At 41.1% G+C, this 21,860-nt stretch overlaps 2 protein-coding genes across 4 annotated transcripts in view; one reads left to right on the forward strand and one right to left on the reverse strand.

The window, feature by feature from the left end:
• The window catches only part of stim1b (stromal interaction molecule 1b), a gene marked incomplete at its 3' end in the record, with an annotated part of 52,296 nt that extends 43,523 nt beyond the window's left edge, over positions 1-8,773 (forward strand). Inside the window, exons 15-18 of the mRNA XM_084373419.1 lie at positions 395-596; positions 5,548-5,697; positions 7,273-7,360; positions 8,649-8,773. Coding sequence (XP_084229545.1) covers positions 395-596; positions 5,548-5,697; positions 7,273-7,360; positions 8,649-8,773 — 565 coding nt within the window. The remainder of the gene's footprint in view (positions 1-394; positions 597-5,547; positions 5,698-7,272; positions 7,361-8,648) is intronic.
• The window catches only part of alg8 (ALG8 alpha-1,3-glucosyltransferase), a 26,229-nt gene extending 4,942 nt beyond the window's left edge, over positions 1-21,287 (reverse strand). For 2 of the 3 annotated variants that reach the window (XM_084373427.1, XM_084373428.1), the window contains exons 1-13: positions 21,189-21,287; positions 20,136-20,214; positions 19,587-19,780; positions 19,163-19,272; positions 18,702-18,769; positions 18,431-18,557; positions 17,764-17,867; positions 17,531-17,651; positions 17,175-17,314; positions 16,726-16,865; positions 16,285-16,382; positions 15,747-15,819; positions 14,431-14,685 (exon numbers count right to left, since the gene is read on the reverse strand). In XM_084373427.1, the coding sequence (XP_084229553.1) occupies positions 14,460-14,685; positions 15,747-15,819; positions 16,285-16,382; positions 16,726-16,865; positions 17,175-17,314; positions 17,531-17,651; positions 17,764-17,867; positions 18,431-18,557; positions 18,702-18,769; positions 19,163-19,272; positions 19,587-19,780; positions 20,136-20,214; positions 21,189-21,277 (1,569 nt within the window). In that variant the 5' untranslated portion in view covers positions 21,278-21,287 and the 3' untranslated portion in view covers positions 14,431-14,459. Of the gene's footprint in view, positions 1-13,141; positions 14,686-15,746; positions 15,820-16,284; positions 16,383-16,725; positions 16,866-17,174; positions 17,315-17,530; positions 17,652-17,763; positions 17,868-18,430; positions 18,558-18,701; positions 18,770-19,162; positions 19,273-19,586; positions 19,781-20,135; positions 20,215-21,188 lie in introns of those variants that run through there. The other variant, XM_084373426.1, reaches the window with a different exon arrangement.
• Between the last annotated feature and the right edge of the window lie 573 nt (positions 21,288-21,860).

Raw genomic sequence — 21,860 nt, forward strand, 5'->3', positions numbered from 1 at the left:
CAGGTAAAGCCTCTTGGCTTGGCCTCTGGCAGCAGAACTCCTCTGCAGGACGGCCTGATCTCATTAGGGGGTTATTTTAGGTGCTTCCTTGGTTTTTCCTCCAGGACCTAAGAGGGTTAGAACCTCCTGAGTTCTGCTTTCTGCCCTGCAGAGTCACTGCAGCCTGGATGTCGGCCGGCTCCTGCTGCTGAAGCACGGTGGCCTCACCGCAGACGCCGCGGATATTTAACCTTTTTGTCACTTTTCTTCTTCTGTGTCCTCGGGTCAACACCTGCAGTTCTTTCACTGGTTTCGTCTCTTTTCCTACGACCCTCTCCTCCCGTCTCCACCCTCTCCTTCAGAGTGAGGAGGATCCCTCGTTCTTCCTCTCTCTGCCTCGGTGCACCTGTCGGACCGCACCAATGGGGAACCACGGCTCGAACCTGGACGACATCCTGGCGGAGGACATGCACCACTGGTACAACAAGTTCATGCGAGAGTCTCCGTCGGGCCTCATCACGCTGTTCGAGCTGAAGGCCATCCTGGGCCTGAAGGGCATGAGCGAGAACGCCAACAGCTACGTGGAACAGGTCTTCTTCACCTTCGACATGGACGGGGTGCGTTCACACACACTCACACAGCCGGGGTTTTCAAAATAAAGGTTCTGAATTACACCCTAAATATACTGAGAGAGCAGCAGATCTGTTTTATTTCACAAATGAAGTCTCTGCTTCTGGTTTGTCTGCTGGTTTCACTGGACCAGAACCAGTTCAAAGACACTTACAAACAATATATCAGCTGGTGTTAATAAATATGTTATAATCCCAAGAGAAAAGTCAAGTGTCCGTGCAGCACGTTACTGAAGATGCTAACAATGCTAACAGTCAAACTGTAAAAAGTTCATTAAAATGAATCAAAAATAAGAAAAATGAAGCAGAATTAAAGTGAAAATAAATAAAATGTAAAGAAGTAAAAAGAGTACTCGAGTACTTCCATTTTCTATTACTTCGTACTCGACCACATTAATCTGACAGTTAGTCGGTGGTTCAGATATTTAATCTTTATTTTCTTATAAAAAGGTGAATAAATTCCAGTAGCAATGTTTCGACCTGTTTGAATACAAATTTAAATCACAAGTATTTCTACTTTGTGCTCCCTCATACTTCTACTTCACTGTAATTCAGATATTCAATACTCTTTACTCCACTACAGCTTTAGTTACAAGTTACTTTTATTAGGGTTAAGATTTTGCTTTGACAGGAAGAAGTAGTCAGATCGTTTAGTAGCAAAACATCCATGTAAAAATACAATCAAAATACTCTATTACATGGGGGCCCCGTGCAGCTCGTGGTCTTTCTGAAGGTTTGGTGCAGCCCTGACTGACACCAGAGGGAAGTGAAGCCCAGAATCAGGTCCTGGTTCAGGCTGTGAACCAGGATCCAGAGCTGCAGGCTGTGGATCAGAAGTTTGTCCAGCTGATTTCTGCTGTTTTAATTCAACATGAAGTTTGTTTGATTGTATTGATCTATATTGATCAACGTGAGCGTTTCCAAGTAGCATTATTGTCGCCGCTGTTGTCGCAAAGACAACTGGATTGTTTTCAGTTTCTCTCACAGTCACAGGTACCAACAACACAGAACCAGACGTGAGTTTATTCATTAATTTAGTCTCTAATGGAGACGTGGAGCTGAGAGAAACAGTGGCAGGCTTCATTTTCCTGACAGATTTCGTGCCGGTGACAGAAAACCACAGAGAGAGGTTAAAGGAAACTGATCTAAAGGCCGACTGTTACACTGTGACATCATCATGTACCTCATAACGACACATTAAAGTCCATTTCCAGTTTAATGAAAGGTTATAAACATTTAAATCTCTGCATCTATGATCTGAAGTTCTGAGCTTTGTCTTCTCCAACAGGAGAGAGATATAAAAATATAAACAGTATATTTATATTTCTCTGCAGTGACTCAGTCAGACAAATCAGAGACCTGACGTCTGATCCAACAGTTAAATTACTGACCTCTTTTAATTGGTAACGTGATCTGAGTCGGGTCAGAATCCTGCTGGTGCTGTTCTGTCAGTTAACGAACAGATAATTACAGAACTTCAGTGTTTAAGTCAAACGGACTTCAGGATCCAGCTGCAGGTTTTCGCTCCTCTGCTGAGTGACTTCGCCCTCGAGGATTTAAACGTTACGTTCGTGTGACTGAGCTGCATCAGAGACGACGTGTTGTTGATTCACAAAGTCAACATGAATTCATCATCGTGTGATTTTAGTCGTTTTGTCTCGTTTTAACTGTTTAAAAAGGAAGTAGACTTTTGGTTTTGGTGTCCTACCTTCAGAATAAAAGCACAAAAGTTAAGAACATTAACACATTAGTACTTTAAAGGACATGTTTGCAAATTTTTTCGGTCAGTCTGAGAAAAACAGTCAGGAGCTCAGATGAACGCTGACAGTTTTGTTTTGCTGTAATTTTTTTCCTCTTCATACTGAACATTTATACTAAACAGACTTTTATTTTGTAGAAGATCCTCTTGATTTAATCACTCAGACAGCTGAAGTTTCACATCAGCTTCAGATAAACTATGAAATATATATTTTTCATGTATTCAGATCTGTACGGAGACAGTGAAACACTTTATTGTCCCAAACATTTTTATACTGAAGCTGAGCTGCAACCTTTCTACTGACGTTCATGTGACTGTGTGATGAGATCTTGTAGTTTTGAGTGATTTTATTTGTAGATTTTGGGGCAGAGACAAAGTTTTTACTGCAGTTTAATATTTTTGTTGTTTCATCACTGAAGCAGAAGAAGTTATCAAGTCTGCGTTGGCCGGACGCCTTCATGTCTGATCTTCTATATGTCACCTAAAGTAAAATATATAAAAGCTCACAGCTCAGTCTGACAACATGTGGAGCCTCGACATGACAACATGTAACCACGTCGACCGAGATGATTAGTATTCAAGGAGACCGATAACTGGAACCGATATATATTTGCAGTAAAAAGAAAAAGCTAAATGTCTCTGATAACTTAATAAGTTACTTTGCAGATTCAGATTACTCACTTTTGCCGTGTGACCTCTGTTAAACGATGAAGACCATGAGATGTGAGTGAAAGCTTGAGTTTCCATTATTCGTTTCACACAGGTGATGAGTGAGGACACCGTCACCTGTATCTGTTCAACCAATTAAATTATCCGATTGGTATCCATACTCAGAATGGGCGGGGCCTAATTTGGACGAGGGCAGGACTAACAGGAAGTCGTTGATTAAAGCCTGAAACTGATTTTGGTTGATCAGATGTTGTCTATTTATTATTTATTAGAAAACTATTCACAGAAAAGACTCAGAATCGAGCTTCAGATCGTGTTTTTGATCAAAACGATTTTAAATAAACACATTTTACTTTGTTATCTGTATCGGCCAAGACTAAACTTTCCTGATAAAATGTTGTGCTTTTATTTTGAAGGTTAACCAGAAGTTTTTCCTGTCACATTACATGAAACATTTTGTGATATTTCGTGACCCTGAATGCTGAATGACATTCGTGTTTCTGGATCTTAATAAAACAAAATGAAAGAAAAGAAAGACAGAATGAGGACAAAGATGGCCGCCGCAGGACTTTCATTGGCTCCGTCTAATTGGTTTACGGTGTTGGCATGCAGAGCTATGATCCCCGCTGTGTGTGTTTATGGCGAGCTAAGTGGATTCACAGTGTGTGTCGCTGAAGTTCAGTGAGGATGTTCTGAGTGTTCAAGGACACCAGGAGATCACCGGCTGCTGGCAGGCTTCAGTGAGGTCCGGTACACAGAGTTTAGTTTGATGATCGGTTCATAAACTTTATTACACAAAGATGTTAATGACTTTTAAATGACTGTAAATAGAACGAGCCTCCAGAAGATGCGATGTGGTCGACAAAAAAAAGATATTTTGTGTAATTATAAAGCTGATTTGTAATTATCTAAGAAAATAATTTCATTTTAAATATATTGATTGTGGTATTTTCTTTTTGTTGGTTTTGAGTTGTAGAGTCTTTTGTGGAGGATTTATACCAGAAAATGTCCAATAAACTTGAGTAAATAAATCAATAATTACCAAATAGTTTATATTCAGGATGTGGATATAATAGAATATCTTTTATTGATGATGAGTGGATACGTATCACATCCTGTTATCATTTTATTAAAAATCAATATGGTTATATTGCAAACAATGGATTTGAATATTTTGCTAGTTTCCTGTCAGAATGAACTTAATCTCTTTAAATTTTGGAACAAAACCAGACAAGACATATTTGAGTGTCTGGTATCTAAAAAACCAAAGAGTCAATTGATTAACCGAGACGATAATCAGCAGACTTGTGGTGCAAGAAACGTACGAACGAGACAAAAGAGATCAGCTGGGGGTTTAGTTTTGTGCACATGTGGTCTGTTAGTGTGTAAATGTTTGTTCACATGTGGAAGTGTGTTACGTGGGTGTGTTGTTAATATTCAAGAACAGCAACAAAAAAAAGGAGAAGGAAGTGAAGAGGAGGAGAAAAGCTAAAGCTTCCTGCGGGATGATAACTGTCCTCAGGTCACTGCTCCTCTCCTTCAGACAGCAGATTCCTGGACTGAATTTTATTTTGACATTTTGAACTACCAGCCGTGGTTTTCACAATATCTCTGATACAGAATCAATCGGAGGATTATCGGAGGGCGTCCTCTACGAGCCTGTCATCGCCGTCATATTTTGTTTGTTCGTGCTTGTTTTTGTGCAGTTTGTGTGTCGATATCCAGGAGTGAAGACACCTTCTCTTTGGCTTCTGATTGGCTGGACAGCAGTAAAATCAGAGCGAATATCTGCACCTGAATTTGTGTGTGTGAACTTCAGTGTCACTCCCAGTGTGGGAACTTCGAGTTTCTCAGTTTTTCTGCTTTGAATCTGAACGCAGACGTTCACAGAAAGTAATTATATTTTTTATCTACTTTTTTATTATTTGTATATTCTGAAACTACAAATCTCACAGACACATTTAAAAGTGAACGTGATCTCATGAGATCAACAGGAGGAACAGAATAAACTTTAATACCGAGGTTACTAAAGTCCACAAGAAAAGTGTTGAGAAAACAAAGAAGTGAAAGTGTTGTGTACAAACAAAACTTTCTATTCCTGATTTTGAGACACAAAAACATGTTTTTCCATGAAATCGTTTTTTCGCCTCAAATTTTAAATGTAGAGCTGCAGCCATCAATCAGTTAGTTGTCAACTATTGTGAAAACATTTTTAAGAACAAAAGTCTTTAAATGTCAGTTTGTTAAATGTGAATATTTTCTGGCTTCTTTCCTCTCCGACAGAAAACTGCAAACTTACATGTTGTCTGAACACAAGCAGCGTCAAAAGAACTGCGAGCCAATAAAACAGCTGGAGACAAAAACTGGAGAAATTATCATTTAAACCAGAAATCAGTAAAAAAGTACTATGAAGTTTCCAGATTAAAAAACAAGGGGCTAAACGTAAAATCAAACACATCTGAAGAAAGTGATCTGAACATGTCATGATGGTTTCCTCTTTCCTGTCTGCAGGACGGTTACATCGACTTTGTGGAGTACATCGCAGCCATCAGCCTGATGCTGAAAGGAGAAATCAACCAGAAACTAAAGTGGTACTTCAAACTGTTCGACCAGGACGGCAACGGAAAGATCGACAGGGACGAACTGGAGACCATCTTCTCGGTAACAATCACACAGACAGACAGCGATGGCGGACCATCAATAAGACACAAAGCTCACCAACGACCACAAGTTCAGGGTTTCAGTCACTCTCAGCTCTGATCATCAGATTAAAACTTCAGTGAGACAGGATGAAGAGTTTAGGAGGAGGTGGAGAAATCTTCACTCGGCTCCTCTGTGATTCAAGTCATCGTTCATAGCTGCGTCTCAGGACTGCAGACCATCTTTTTTTAACCCAGACAACAATCTTTGTCCAACATTTACAACACTGAGCTGAGTGTCCACACGCAGAAACACAAAAAAGTTTCTATATTTATATTTCTGTGACCTGTCAAGATGTTACTGAACAAGATTTCCTCATGTTAAAGTGGAAACAGACAGCACCCCCCCTCCTCGTGTTTCCCTGTGTTAGGCTATCACTGATGGCACCACTGTGGCAACATGGCTACAGCGGGCAGCCTGGCTACAGCGAGCAGCCTGGCTACAGCAGGCAGCCTGGCTACAGCAGGCAGCCTGGCTATAGCGAGCAGCCTGGCTACAGCAGGCAGCCTGGCTACTGTCAGAAGCAAAAAACAACTATAATACCACTTTTACATCGACACTGGCCTGATGCAGGTTTTTTAAAGCGGTTAAATCAGCTAATAATCAGCAATTAACGCTGTTGACATTGCCAGAGGATGAGTTTGCCTTTCTGTTTGAGTCACAACTTCAGTGGCGACGGTGATGTTTGCATTTCACTTTCACAAAACGTATATATGTATGAAAATGATGATGTGATTTTAATCTTTATCAGAACATTACACCTCCTGTGATTTAGTTTTTGCACTTGGTGATATTGTGATTTCAATCCAATTTTGATAAACTGTTCAACACTTGAGGAAAGACATCTTGCAATAGGGTGCAATATGCATTTTAAAACTAAAGGTTTGTTTAAAGAAGCTCACCATGAAGAACAGAAGCTTTAAGTTTTTCATCACTTGTGCATCGACCACCAGAAACTGTGCTGCTGTGAGTGAACTGACACTGAGCAGCGCTGAAGCTGCAGCTCTGCTCACAGCGACAGGTAACTGGGCTGGATTAACTCTGAAATTAGACGAGTGTTAATCTGCTGAATCAGCTCAATCTATCAGCCGACAGGAAGCTGCTGGAAGTGGGTCGAGTCAACCCAGTTAGTCTTGACGTCAAAACCAGTCTGAAGGATGTCGGAGTTCAGTCTGCTGTGGAGTGTTTGACCCTCTGCAGCTCGGATGTGTCGAGGATAGACTGACCCAAATAACGGATTTAATTAGAGAAAAGAAAAAAGAAAACTATTATTACATTTTCATTTTATCACACCGTAATAAACCGTTTCAATGAAGAAGGAAGTGGCAATTTAAAATACGTGAAATTAAGTGAAATCATGACATTCACAGATTTTTCTAATAAACTTTGACTGATCTAATTTCGTCATCATTCAAAAATAAGTGAAGAACAAAAAGGCCAGACTGATTTTTAAAGTTACATTTAAAGCCTTTAGCAGAAACATCACTCTTGTTTTGTGGTTTCTATCAGTCAGACTGTGTTCGTCTCCCCCTGCAGGCCATCCAGGACATCACCCGGAACAGAGACATCGACCCCGAGGAGATCGTCTCGCTCATATTTGAGAGGATCGATGTGAAGGGAGAAGGTAAAGAACAAGATGCAGACGATGACATCATTGTAAATACCAATGACGATAACTACCAATATAGTAATACTACTTTAGGCCACCCAGTAGCAAAACTCAAACCACCACCTCAAATGGCCACCGTACAAGATAAACCCTTAACAACATGACCTTTCCCTCTGGAGCCAACCCCATGAAAAAAACTTTTTTTTTTAACAATCTAGTGGTAAAGATCTAAGAATGTAAAAGCTGTGTCAATTTGTTTTTTTAAATGAACATGCTAAAGACTAAGCTTAGCATTAGCCTTTCATATCATTTGTTTCTTTCTGAGAAAGGCACCAGTGTTCAATTTCAGATTGACTAACAGCTGCTGTGGAAATAATAATCCACATGAAAGAAAAACAAAACAAACAAAAAAACAATTGAGTATGAGTGTATGTTATTCCCATGCGAAAATGTAATTTATTGTGAAAAGAGCTAATCATTTGTGAAAATGCCCAGTTCACATCCGACATTATTTGACTGTCACACATTAAAACTACAGTTGTGACACGTGAAAATGTGTAAATTGTGGAAAAACTTACATTGTTTGCATTGTTTTTTCTCCATGTGTGGTAATTCTAATGTTAAAAAAGACAATCACATGGGACATTTTCATAAAAGGAGACAAAGTGCAGAATCAACATGTATGCAGATGACACTGTTCTTTACTTAGAAAATAATTAGGTAGGTGTTGCAAAGAGCCACCTCATGGTTCAGCGCTAATAAACTCATCAAACCCACAAAAATTCATACTTTTGGCCCCAAAAACATAAACGCCCTGTAAACACCTTCAAAATTAGCGATGGGGTTAGTGTCTAGTCACAGGTTTTCTCGTGTAATACTAGATCCTGGCATACAGCGCTGTTCTGGTTTGCTCAAGAAGTGTAGATCCACTACTCAATGAGGTTTTGTGAAGTTTGAAACAGAAGTAAGAGGACATTAAATAACACAATCTCTACCAGCCACCAATGGTCACATAAGGTCAGCAGTAAAGACCGTGAAGAGTTGAGATCTGTATCTCCTTGAAAAACACTTGTGCGTTCAAGAGCAGCGTGCAGTATTCGAGGGCTCTATCTGGACTACAAGAGACGAACCTGATCAGCAGTGTTCGGTTCTGTTTTTAACAATCTCGTTTTATGGTTTGTGTTAATGTAAGCACCCATTATTGAGTGGATTATCCCGGTGAAGTAAAATACAGAATAAAAGTAAACACTTTTTAGTTTCCATTCCTCTGTTATAGCCACTTAACTGTCTTTTGACCCCTCAGGTGAGTTGACCCTGGAGGAGTTCATTGAAGGAGCCAAAGACCACGAGGACATCATGGATATGCTGAAGAAAATGATGGATCTGACGCCGGTGTTAATCATCATCGTGGAGGGCCGGGCGGGATGAGAGCGCAGCGTCCGACCAAGACATTAACTATATCAAATTATAATAATAATCACCCCTCAGTCCCCTTCAAAAAGAGAAAAGACTTGACCCACTCTGATGGTCTCCTGGAAGACACCTGATGTGGTGTTGTCAGAGCGAGGCAGCAGGAAACAACGGACACTGAAAATGTGAAACTTTGCGATGGACTGCGATTGGTTGTCCAGCCTCCGGGTTTTCCAGTCGCTCCGCTCCTCCTCGTCTCCAGGTGTCAGGTCGAGAAACAAACTCATTTTTGACAAAGATGTCTGAAGACTTTGATGATGCCGTTTTCCAGCAGTGACCTTCAACCTACAGCAAAATCCACCGTCACAAATCATCCATAACCTTCCAAAAATGTTCAAACTCGGAGCTTCATCTTGAATTTTAGTGATGATTCCAGTTTCTAAAAGATACCAGACACATCCACGGTCTCAACACCTTGTATTACCTTGTATTAGAGTGTGCTTGTTTCTCCGATTCTTCTTTACTTCTTCTGATCAGATCAAACCTGATTGCATTCAGAATTTTGCCATTTTTAGACAGAATGCTGTTTAGACAAAGTTTAAGAGCGGCTGTTTCCGTTCAGACGTTCAAACATTGTCGAAAAAACATGTTTATATTATTCAAAGTAACGGATTGAAACTGTGGTATCGACATCCAGCACTAGGACTGAAAACCTCACCCAAATGGACCTTATCTACGTATCTTTGAAAAGGGTTTTAAGGAGCGAGACATGACACCAGGATGAAGAAACTGAAGAACCATGTTGGGATAAAGGACAGTCGTCAAATACTGAAGATCAGATTGATTCACCAGTTTTGGACTAAACATCTTCCAGTATTTGGTTGGAACAATGGCTCCTTTAATATTATTGTGATGATGACGGATGTGATTTTTTTGTTTTTTAAAATTTCTGCTCTCAAAATGACTCAACTAACTAAATTAATCACTACAGTTTTATCACATAAGGTATGGTACTAGGGTTGCAAAGGTATGAGATTTTAAAGGAAAAGTTCACAGCGTTGCAGCATTCTCCTAAAAAACTGAAGTAACTATCAAATATCTCCATACAGCTCGTCTGCTGTAATCCAAGTCCCCAGAAGCCCCGAGATCACAAACTGATCTGAAGAGATGTTATTTACACCGTTTTTTGCACTGAGATCTTCGCTGTAGCTGCTAAAAGGGTCTGAAGTGGATGCACGAGCTCGACCGTGTGTTGAGGACATAAATTATGACTTTTTAAATCAATTACGGATCTCACTACTATATATACATAAGCAAATTTACACAGTACATTAATTATCAATTTTTCACACAACGTATAGCTTGATATCGTAAACCACTGCAACCCTAAATGGAACAAACAGGAATTTTTATCATCAATTAATGTGCCAGTTACTTTTACAATTGATCAATTATTTAGTTTGTAAATTGTCAGAAAATAGAGACAAAAGTTCATGACAGTTTCCTCCAAGTCTTGTTTTTGTTCAACCGACAGTCTAAAAGAGATTCTGGACACGCTGGAGAAGATTAATGAATCCACTTATCGTTTCAGCTCCATTTTACGCACATGAAGAGTTTGATGTCATTGTCTGAGTATCTTTATAACACCGTGACCACAATGAGAGCAGAGCATGCTGGGAGTTTGTCCTGCAGTGAGCTGCTCTTTGCTCTGCAAGCTGCTGATCCTCTTAATGTAAACGGTTCAGCAGAATGAGCTGTCATGGAGCAGATTTACAGACAACTTCACCTCAGAAGACTCAAAGACGAGCTCAGCAGCCGCCTGCAGGCTGGAGGAGGAAAACATGAACTACAGGCTCGAAAACGTTCTGCTTCTAAAACACAACAACAGACTCGAACAGGAGCGCTGCTTCTATAAAAATATACTGACGGCCGCTAAGTCTACTTTACATTTCTGGCATCCACCACAGAGGGGAGTCGTGTATTTAAGGACAAATTAATCCTCGACAACCTGATCCATCAGCTGCTCGGGCACCGGGCCAGGCCAGATATTCACCCAGGACACAAACAGATCAATGCAGGCCAAACCAGGACAGCAGGGCAGTTAAGGTGTGATTTATATCAAACTACAGAGAGTTTTCTCAGGTCAGCTTCAACTGTCATTCATCTGGTTTTAATTTGAAGGATTACACGTTTCCTCTCATTCAAACCTTTTTAAACTGCACCACTGTGTTTTCACGTCTTCTCAGTAGACGAACGACGATGTTGGGATGCATAACAACATGTGAACAGTTATTTGTAGGGGTGTAACAATACACAAAAATCACGGTTCGATACGTACCTCGGTTTTGAGGTCACGGTTCGGTTCATTTTCGGTACAGTGCGGGAACAAAATGCAAAACATAAATTTGCTTGTTGTTTATTCGGAACTTTTGTAAACCAACAATTTATTGTAACATTATACAAAATATGAAAATAAAATTAAAAAAATAGAATACTGTTGTAAAGTGCTGCCTGGTAATAAGTTAAATAAATAATTTTCACTGTCTCTTTAAGTCCCTCTGCCAGGTTTGCACTGGTGTGTTGTTCATACGGGCTGAGTTGCTAGAGAGAGGCTGCTTGATTGCCAGAGTCAGCTGCATTTGCACTAAGGTCATTTTTTTTTCTTGTAGCAGTGATATTCACACTCGGGTGGTGCCGTTTCAAGTGCCGCGGCACAACGCAGAAATTCAGCCGAATTTAGCGCAGAGCAGACAGGAAGTCTGACACGAAACAACAACAATACATCCGGTTGATTTTCAAAATAAAACACTCCGTGTTGATACAAGCACAAAAACCTCAAAAAAGAGACAAATACGCGCTCTTCTTCTAATCCTTCAGTCGGGAACACTTCGTGTTATGTTTATAACACGTATAACTGCAGTCGTGTGTGATTATGTAATCATCACGGGAATTGTTTCGGTTTCGTTTCTCCAGCTGTTCGGTGGAACTGCGCCGTGCCCGACTCGTCTTTCTCCGTTGCAATATGTAACCAGGAAGCCGAAGTGTTCCCAAGCAGGAGACTTAAGCGACAAGGGAGGGTCTTCAAGCTCTGGTTTCGCGCTAGCGTTAGCCATGATGTAAACGGGCTGCACGTGTAGCTGCAGGCAGAAAATAAACACACGCAACTTCTGCTGTGGAAACTCACCCGTGCACAGCCCTGTACCGAACCGAACGTCCTGTACCGAAACAATTCAATACGAATACATGTATTGTTACACCCCTAGTTATTTGACAGTGTAAGTTGTTAGTTTTGTGCGACTGGTCTCTTATTTTGAAGTTCAAAGGAAATCCACTGAATGATGTGAGTGCTGTAAACATTTTTACTTTTATACGATGACGTGTGAGAAGATCAAGACGATGGAGGAGAGTCTGAACATGTTTGTAGAGCGAGAACTGATAATGAGCTCAGACTTGAGGAGAAGAGGCCATTTTGTCCTTAAAGCTGATAACTGATAGTCGTACAGTCAGATCTGATCTGCAGGTTAGCATTGACGCTAACAGTTCTTATAGTGCAATAGAGATATTTCTGCAGTGGAGACGTGTCCTGTAACACACTGCAAGATCATTTTAACCAATCATGTTTTGTGTTGCCTTATCAATAAAGTTTTTGAACAAATGTTGGGTCTTTTATAAGTGAAGTCGAGTAAGATTTATTTATAAAGTACATTTAAAAACAACTCACATCGACTAAAGTGCTAATAGAAAGAGAGACGGGTCAGAAATCAAATCAAACTCTGTGGAATTAAAGTACGTTTTGAGCCTGAACTTAAAGAGTCGCTGGCGTTTGGACCGGTTGGAGGACTGACTCATCCCGGTCCACGGGGACTTGCAGCAGTCCAAGCGAGAGGAACTAAGTTGTACAAAGTTGGGAAAAATTAGCTTTACAACAGCATTATTGCTAACTTAAAAACTTAAAGTCGCAGTCAGATACCGAATATTACAGCAAGATTCTTGACAAGGGGTTTGACAAAGGTTACCAACCTCGATGGTAAACCCTTTGATGAAGTCAGGGGGCCTAAAGACAACTTCAGACTCGCCTTCATTCAGAACTAAGTTCTGTGCCATTCAACTCTTAATCTCCTCATGGCAGTTCTTGAAATAGATTGGACTTGTTTTAACTTTCAGAGGGAGCTACAGCTGTGTGTTGTGAGCAGAACATTAGAGGCAGATGTTTTTTTGAATAACACGGACCTAAGATAGATCCATGTGGGACACCACAGGAAAGACAAGCAGGGGGAGAGGAAAGATTTCCTGACAGCGAACCAAAGAAAACTTTTATTATGGGAATCTAAATAAATGCTTTCACTTTGTTGAAGATGTAAAACAGTCAGTCACACACAAACAGGGTAAATTAATCTCTCTTTTTATTTGAAAATATACAAAAACAAGCATCATAAATGTGTTTCAGTTCTGTTTTGGTCCACGTTTTTTTATTTAACAGGAAGTAGTTCTACACGACGGGTCAGTTTGTTTCATCCACCTGCTGCTTTCAGTTTTTTACTGCAAGTCTCTGATGAGTGGAAGAAATGTTTGTTGCGGTCGGCAGTGATGAACAAAGTGGGAACTTAGGTTGGTTTCTCTTCTGCTTCGCCTCAAAAGCTTAAATGTTTTCAAATAAATAAAAATATTGCAGCCGATTGGAGGCTCAGAGTCACGTGGACGGATCAGTGACAAATACATAGAAGGAAAACCATTTTTAGATCGACGGAGAACTAAAACCAAGTGTTTAAGGCCTGATCCACTGACGCCGAGTCATATGATACTTTTATTTACTTTAATATTGATTAAACATTAAATAGCTGTACTCATATCTACAGATGTTGAGCGCCACTGAAGAATATATTTTCTTGTAAAATGTTTTGGGTAACACCGGTGTTGTAATGACTTTAATTAACGGGGGTGCAATTATCTCATCTTCGCCTCCTTAATTTAAAATATTTGCACTTGTAATCACAGACTGGTGCTGAGTGGTGATGAGTTGTAATCGTAATGATCAGTAATTACTGGTGTCAACATGAGACACTTAGGCCTCAAATATGTGAAACATGACGCAAGTGTAACTTTGATTTTGCTCTTGTCGCCAGTATGGAAACTCAAGGCTTTTATTTTGAAAAGAAAATGCACACTGAGGCAACTCAATTCGATATTTGACGAAGTGGGAATGAGACGGGCTGGCGGAGGTAACTACAGGCAGCCGTTTAACATACAGACATGACACCAGCTCAACAGTTTGGCAGTATTTCAGGTTTAAAGCAGGAGAAAATGGCTGGATTTGAAAGATGTTGTCTTTGCTGTAAAACGATAATATCATCTATTGTGATATTCTGGCGGGACAATATGATATAAAACTTTGGATATCGCCCAAGTCTCCTGCACTTACAATGACTTGTAACTTGATCAGGTCAGCAGGTTCTGTTCAGACACAATCTGAACCCCAGAGCGTTGACGAGCCTGAAGAGCGATCAGTCGACCAATGACTGATTCTGATATCAAAAGCTTGTGCTTAAACTCCAGAAGAAGAAAAAGAAAAATAAACCAAAAAAGGAAAATGGAGCCGGAGAGAGGCACCAACACTTTGTCCCGTCAGTCTGCGTGGTGAGCAGTCAGAGTCAATGTAGGTGTGTTGGGGATCTAACCTGCGACCTCTCAGGTACAGGACGCCGCCTCACAGCTGTTTGGGTTTCTCCTCCCGCCGCAGCAGGCTGACGTACAGACGCAGGAACGAGTAACTGACGCCCACCGAGCAGTACACCGACGTCACCAGCAGGGGGAGGAAGGGCAGCTTCTGTTGCCACGGAGACAGAGGGAAGACGATCTCACAGGCGATCGCCACGACAACCAGTCCCAGCAGGTAGACGGACTCGAGAGGATGGAGCAGAGACATCGGACCACTGAGGAGAGAGTCCGTAGTCTGATTACTGAGTGTTCTGATGACTCTGCAAAGCACTCTGGGTAATGGAGTCTTTGTTATTGACACAAAACAGCAAAAGTTCTGAAAGTTCTTAAACTAAATCTCATCAGATCAACAGGTGGTGTTTATATTTACTAATTATAGTCAACAAATCTCATGTTCAGACTTCCAACATGTTAGTCCGTCCCTAATAACCGTCTGACTTCCTGTCTGAAGCTCTCAGCTCAAAGCCCATTGGTTCCTACTGAAGACTTGTGTCAGGAAGTAGACGTGACGCATTATGTGCAGGGGGACTGTGGCCGCTTTGTATCAGGAAAGGAAGAATCATGGCAGAAGCAAAACAAGAGTTGACGGGGTGTGTCCGCACTAAAAAAAAAAAAACCTTCACGTTTGCAGGAAGTGACTCATCAGCCGAGGCAGGAAGGCCCGCCCAAAGTCAGCTGATTGACAGCTTGGTCCTTCAAAGAATAACAACAATAACGGGGGAAAAACAAAGCTATGGGAAAAGAATGAGGAAAATAAAAGGATTAAAAATTTAAAAATGACAATATATAAAACAATAAATAATAAATATACACAGCTGAAATATGGTCATTTGTATTAATAAAATAGTATGTTTTTAAACACGTATATAATATAAACAGAAATAAATGAACAAATAAATGAAAAAGCTTGTAATTTCTCTTTTATATTTTGTTATTTATCTTTATATATCTGCCGATGATGGCGTCGCCTGTTCGTCCTTTTAGTGTCGTAGCTGATCAGTGTTTATAGTTTCCTGCCTTAACAAAGTTCAGTAATTACCTACAACAGCTGCTCACTGTAGTTTTTAAATGATACAGATTTTTCTTTTACAATTAAGGATCTTTAAATGTGATTAATGACGATTATCTGGTTTACGAAAATATCAATACAGACCTCCAGTCCAGTGAAGTCTCTACTCACTGGTTTTTGAAGCCAACATCCGGACGATTAACTGCTGACCTGATCACCTTTAATATCAAATATTTTCAAGTTTTATATCCAAATAATAAAGTTTACCTGTGAAGTTTCCTCAGAGCAGTGAACGAGTAGATCACAAACACCAGCATCAGAACCACTTTGATAGGCAGCTCTGCAAAACACATTTAATAAACTAAATCACATCATTAAATTCATGAAGAAATACTGATCGTTAAAATAAAAGGTGAGAATTACAAAAGGTCAGAGGTCAAAGCACCTGAAGGTTTGAAGGTTTTAAAATGCAACCTGGGATTGAATTAAAGCCAGTTAAAAATCCAAAACTAAAACAACAAACATGTGACTGAAAACAGCCAGAGAAGACGAACAGGACTTCTCCAAACCTTCAACAGTTTGTCAGACTTGCTAAGTGTCTGTGGATGCTGTGACTCTGAATCATCAACTTACATTTCATAACAGAAATCCTTAAAACAGAGAAACACTCTGATATCTAACAGACATTTTTGTCCTTGTCCTCGTTCAGCTTCCTCAGATCGAACCTCTGTCCTGTCTGTCTCTCTGTCTGTCTCTCTGTCTGTCTGTCCGTCTGTCTGTCCGTCTGTCTGTCTCTGGTGTTCACCTGCAGAAGTGAAGATCAGCGGGAACAGTGAGTAATGACCTGTGGTGGTCAGAACCAGGAAGATCCCAGCATCCTCTCTGCTTTCAACCGCCAGGATGCTACAAGAAGAAGACATCAAACTTCAGTGGCTTCATGGCTTCAGTCCAAGTTTAACAGGCGTTACATACATTAAGTCTTAGCTGATTGATTTATTGAATCCAGTGCATGACATGGATTAAAGGTTCTGATGGTCTTGGCAGGAAGTCAAACACGTGTTGGGCTCCAGAGTTTTTTCTTGTCACTGATTCTGTTACAGCCGGGCAGGAGGGGACGGAATAATGTCCAAAATGTTTTTATATCTCTCTATTAGTGAGAAGCACTTTGTGACGTCTGATCTGGGGACGTGCTATATATAAATAAAACTTTGCTATAAAATATCGTTTCACTGACTGTGACACTGACCTGAGAGGCAGGATGGCGATGAGGATGGCCTTCTCGTGGACGTGCCAGCCGAACATGAAGGAGCCCAGAGCGCAGAGCAGCAGGCAGCGCAGGAAACCCCGAGCACCGCGAGGGCGCCACCAGATGGACGCCACCGCCGGCTTTGGAGACGCAGGACAGAAGATAACATGATCAGTGAGCTCGTGATCTCAGAGAGGTCGTGCATACAAGATCAATAATTTAAACTCATGAACTTTACAGCTTTGAATCAGAACCTTCAGTTTTTGGATCAAGTAGCTCATGAAAAATAAACAGTGTCAGATCTACAACTGTTTGAATGCGTCAGACATTTCATATCTTCTACTGTTGTGGAAATATAAGTTTGAACTATCAACAGATATCTTTTGTTAAAGAACTTGTAAAATAAACAAAAACTGATCCCAGCTCAGTGTCAGCTTGTTGTGACTCACCAGGATGGAGAGCAGAGTGCAGACGAGTGTGATGGAGGGAGTGATGGAGGGGAGGACCGAGTGCTGAAACTCCTGAACCAACCCGCCCGTCATGGAGGCTTGAGGAAGCTCCGCCTCCTGCAGCAGCTTCAGACGAACACCTGAACAGGTACACAGATCTTAGACAGGTGTGGCTTCATCTCTGTGGTCACATGCTGATGTCGTATTGTATTGTGGTTAGATGAGACGCAGTATGAGGACTTTTAGATTCGTTCTTCAGCTTCAGAAGTTTGAACATTTACTTATTAAAGAACAGAGAAATACATCTGTTAATAACTCAGATCAGACAGGGTGTTCATGAGGAGGTGGAGTCTCACCGAGCATCACCAGGCCTTTATCCAGGATGTTGTAGAGGGCCCAGATGTTGGGGGCCCAGTAGGCGTGACAGAGGCCCCGTTTGAAGGGGAAGAGACGGGACAGGACCTGAGGCAGCTGACCCTGAAACAAACACTTCTACATCAGGTCTCAGTAACATAAAAAGACAGCTGACAAACAAAGTTGATATTTAAGGTGTTAGTGTTCAGCGACTCTGCAGCTGAGGGAGACTCACCATGGTGATGAAGGGGCCGAAGGACAGAGCGCAGACGGAGGCCACGATGCTGCCGAGAGCGATCAGACGGAGCGGACTGAAGCTCCTCCAGCTGATTGAACCGTCTGCACAAGTAAAACACACAGAAGAAGAAACATGCCTACTGATGAGTTAAAGCTCACGACTAAAATATGAACCGATGAGACTGAAACTAACTTACATGTCATTATTAAAACACACACAACTAACCTGAACACCAAACATCTCTGCTGAACTGTCTGTGTCTCTGCTGCAGCTCTGAGCTGCTCAATGAGGTGCAGCTGTCAATTAAACATAGTTTAGAGTCCTGTCCAATTAGCTCTCAGTCCCTCACTGCCTTCCTGACATTGTATAGACTGAGACATCTACATAAACTCGTCCTCTTTTACAGACAGATGAGAGGAAATGAGGCAGAAAGAGGTGCAACAAAGGACAGGACTCGACATGTGGCCGCTCATTGTAGCTTCTGTTTATGACTCAAATCAGTAATCGATTAAGAAAGGTCAATTTTCTGTCAATCAACTAACTTATCAACTAGTTTTATGACCTTAAACAGCCTCTGCTAAAACAATAAAAGCATACAGGTGAACAGGTGTGTGTGTGTGTGTGTGTGTGTGTGTGTGTGTGTGTGTGTGTGTGTGTGTGGTACCTTTGTTGTCCTGAGTGAAGCAGTAACTCCTCAGCAGGTAGATGCCGTAGGCCGGAGCCACGTACAGGTAGATGTGCTTCAGGTTGAGCAGGATGGCGAACAGCAGCGCCCCCTGCAGGTGTCGAGACTGTTCGACACAATAAACATAAAGACAGGTGAAGCTGTTTATAACAAAATCAGCATTTAGATCATAGATTTGAAGATCCACATACACAACAAATCTAATAACAGCCATGAAGTCATGAACAGTGTTTTGGTCTCAGGTTCGAACCTGCAGGTGTTTTGCCACCGACAGCAGCAGGAAACCAAACAAGAAGCCGTTATACTGGAAATGAATATCTGAGGGAAGCTGTGAAGGAAGTTTTATCACGTTCTTCATGATGACGTCAGACAACAATGTGAAGATAAATAAGTGAGACCAAACTTTGGGATTGACACAGAAGAGATCCATCACGCTGATCACTGAGGCCACGGAGAAAACAACCAGGTGACTCTGGCTGAAGAGGAAGGCCCCGTGGTCAGCTGCTGCTGGGATGCAACCCGGGGAATGATCTCTGAATTGTCTCATTGTATAAATCAAGCTGCTGATTTTAAATTCAGAATTGTTTACATGTTTACTTTCTGTTTATCTGCCTCCTGATCCAAACATAAAAACTGACTTTGTTTAAACTCAAAGAACTTCAACTGCTTCTGCTTGTAGAGGTTTAACGCAGCTTCACAGCTGAGGGATACGATCGACGATGAGGAGGCCGAAGTTCCAGAGCAGCAGAACAGCCAGAACAAAGGACGGGCGGTTCAAAACGTCCCGAGGGCCTTTCTGCTCCTGAACGCACCTGCAGCACCTGGAGGACAGAGGACAGAGCCAATCAGGGTCAAGCTGCTGGAATATACCGGAGGAAACATTACACATTTTGTTTCAATGTTGATTTTTTTTACATTTCTAACAGAAACACGTTTATAATCACAGGATGAATTCAACCTGTTTTTGTCTTTTAAGAACAACTGTACACTTATTTACTGAGCTTCTAATATCTTTTAATCGTGTTTGATCTGAACCCTGTGAATCACCTGCGTGTTGTACAAATAAAAGCTGCATTCTGTGGGATCAAAGAAGACTTAATAAAGGCTGAAGGCTGTGATCAGACTCTGGACTCACTCTCTGACAGCGAAGATAAAAACCACGTCGGTGAAGATGACCGACAGCCTCTGGAAGAGAACAGTCGCCGGGCTGTCGTAGTTCAGATTCTCCACCACCAGCATGTTTCTGTCAAAGTGCTGAGCCACATGCGACAGACCGAACTCGAACCAGGCGAACAGCGGAGGGTAGTCCAGAGTCCACTCTGACGTGTTCTACAGGGCAGGAAAGTGTTTTTAATATTTTAATCATTGGTTAATTTAACAGAGAGAGCACATATTAACAAAGATTTCAGTAAAGAGTTCAACCAAGAGGCCAAAGAAAAATCTTTAAATCTGGCAAGTTGGTCAATGTTAAGAACTGATTCTCTGACTTCTGGAGATCAATAAACCAGTAAGGACAGGCTGAAAAATGCAAAGCAAGAAACAAAGCTGTTTCCCTTCGCCCATGAAAAACTGACTCCAGGCGAAGTGACCAATGTCTTGTGACAAAATGTAGGGATAACGGTGCTGCCTGAAGGACACTTCCTGTCTGAAACAACGGCAGCAGTGACTCGTCCGTCGCACTGACCTCATGATACCACCTGGACACCGGCAGACTGTGAGTGATGGCCAACCAGTTCCTGTGAACCTCGAAGTCTGTTGAATGGCTGAAACACACAAACAACAGCAGATTAACAACATGTTACTCTGAAGGCAAACCTACACCAAACCCCATTCAGAAAACTGACAATTTAATCTCGACTCAATTACCAGCAAATGTACAAGTCTGGTTTAATGTGACAACATCTGACAAACTGTCTGGTGGGAGACATGACCTGATATGCGACTGGTGTGGGGACACATGCTGCACATCTGCTGTTTACGGACTGTGAAGCTGCTTCTTGTATCACAGATCCAGAATAAACCGGAAGCTGTTCTTCAATGAATTTAGGTGTTTGATCCAATATGTTGGTAAATTCATGGTGCCGATTTGTTTGGTTTTGCCAAACATCTGGACTACTGGTGCGATTTGTTCTTCTTCTATGGTCCCTTCAGACCACGTGTGTGACATCCTTAAATTGGGATTTTTTCTGAGACGTTTGGCGTAGATGGATGTAACATTGCACTTTGTTGTTTTCTGAAGGTTGTAACAGTGAGCAACAAAGTGAGTGACAGCCGAACACTTGAGCCACATGTGACTAACGTTGTCACGAATATAAACCGGATTTAATCTCTAATAATCTGTTTTTTTGGCAACTCAGCTTCAAAACGAACTTCTACTGAAAAACGGCGCCATCTTGAGGCTGTTTGACTACACGAGCCGATAAGTTAATAACACGTCAAGTTAATGTTACAACAATCACTTATCACTTCATATAATATCTAACACAGCAAACGGCTACACACAAATGTGTTGTTCTCTAATAACTCCTAAAAAAACGATGCCTGAACCGTTTTCTTTCTGTTAACGTTCAATTTTAAGTCATTGTTCTGGTTTTAGCTAACGTCGGACACTCAGTTTGTTAGCCGGATGCTAACAGGCGTCGCGGCAGCTGTTAAATGATCGTCTATCAGATGAAAGTATCGTGTTGAATCTGCAGCGCAGAGTTTAACGTCTTTACAGGAAAGTATTTCCACTCACTAGGCGTTGATAAAGAGACATTTGAGTAAAGAAACTCCCAGTGCTAACGCTGGAAACCAGCTCCAACTATCCACCACGGGCGCCGCCATGACAGTGACGGTGTTGATTTTGTAAACAACTTTATTGACAGCTCCGAGCCTGACAGTGTGCTGACTGAGCTTCTGTTGAAAATGAATCCTCAGATGAAGCGTTTCAGCTGCTGAATGACATATTGTTGTTAATGTTTATGTATTTTTGTTAATGTTTTGTCAGAAGGACACATCGTTCCCTGAAGGAGAGGACAGTGAAGTAATCATTTAGATGCCTTAAATGTCACCCCATAAACTGAGGAATTCTGAGCTTCCTTTGTAAAATAAAATAATCCTGTTGTAGTTCTGTAGTCTCTCTAAAGTAAAAGCAAAAAATATTACAATTTATAAAATACTCCAATTCAAGGAAGCCCTGCATTCACACTCCTACTGATAAATGCAGGTAAATATAATCAACAAAATGTACTTTATGTATAAATAATGTTTAAAAGAATTCACTATGGAGGCAAAATGACGTCTGTGTTACATTATTATACATTATATTATTGAATTATTAAAACTACTGATGCATTCACATATTCACAAGTTATATATTAAAGTTGTAGCTAATTTAATTTCATCCCGTTTTCTTCCTTCTCATAAT

The sequence above is a fragment of the Pagrus pagrus genome, assembly GCF_965226575.1.
Source record: "Pagrus pagrus genome assembly, chromosome: 14".
NCBI lineage: Eukaryota > Metazoa > Chordata > Actinopteri > Spariformes > Sparidae > Pagrus > Pagrus pagrus.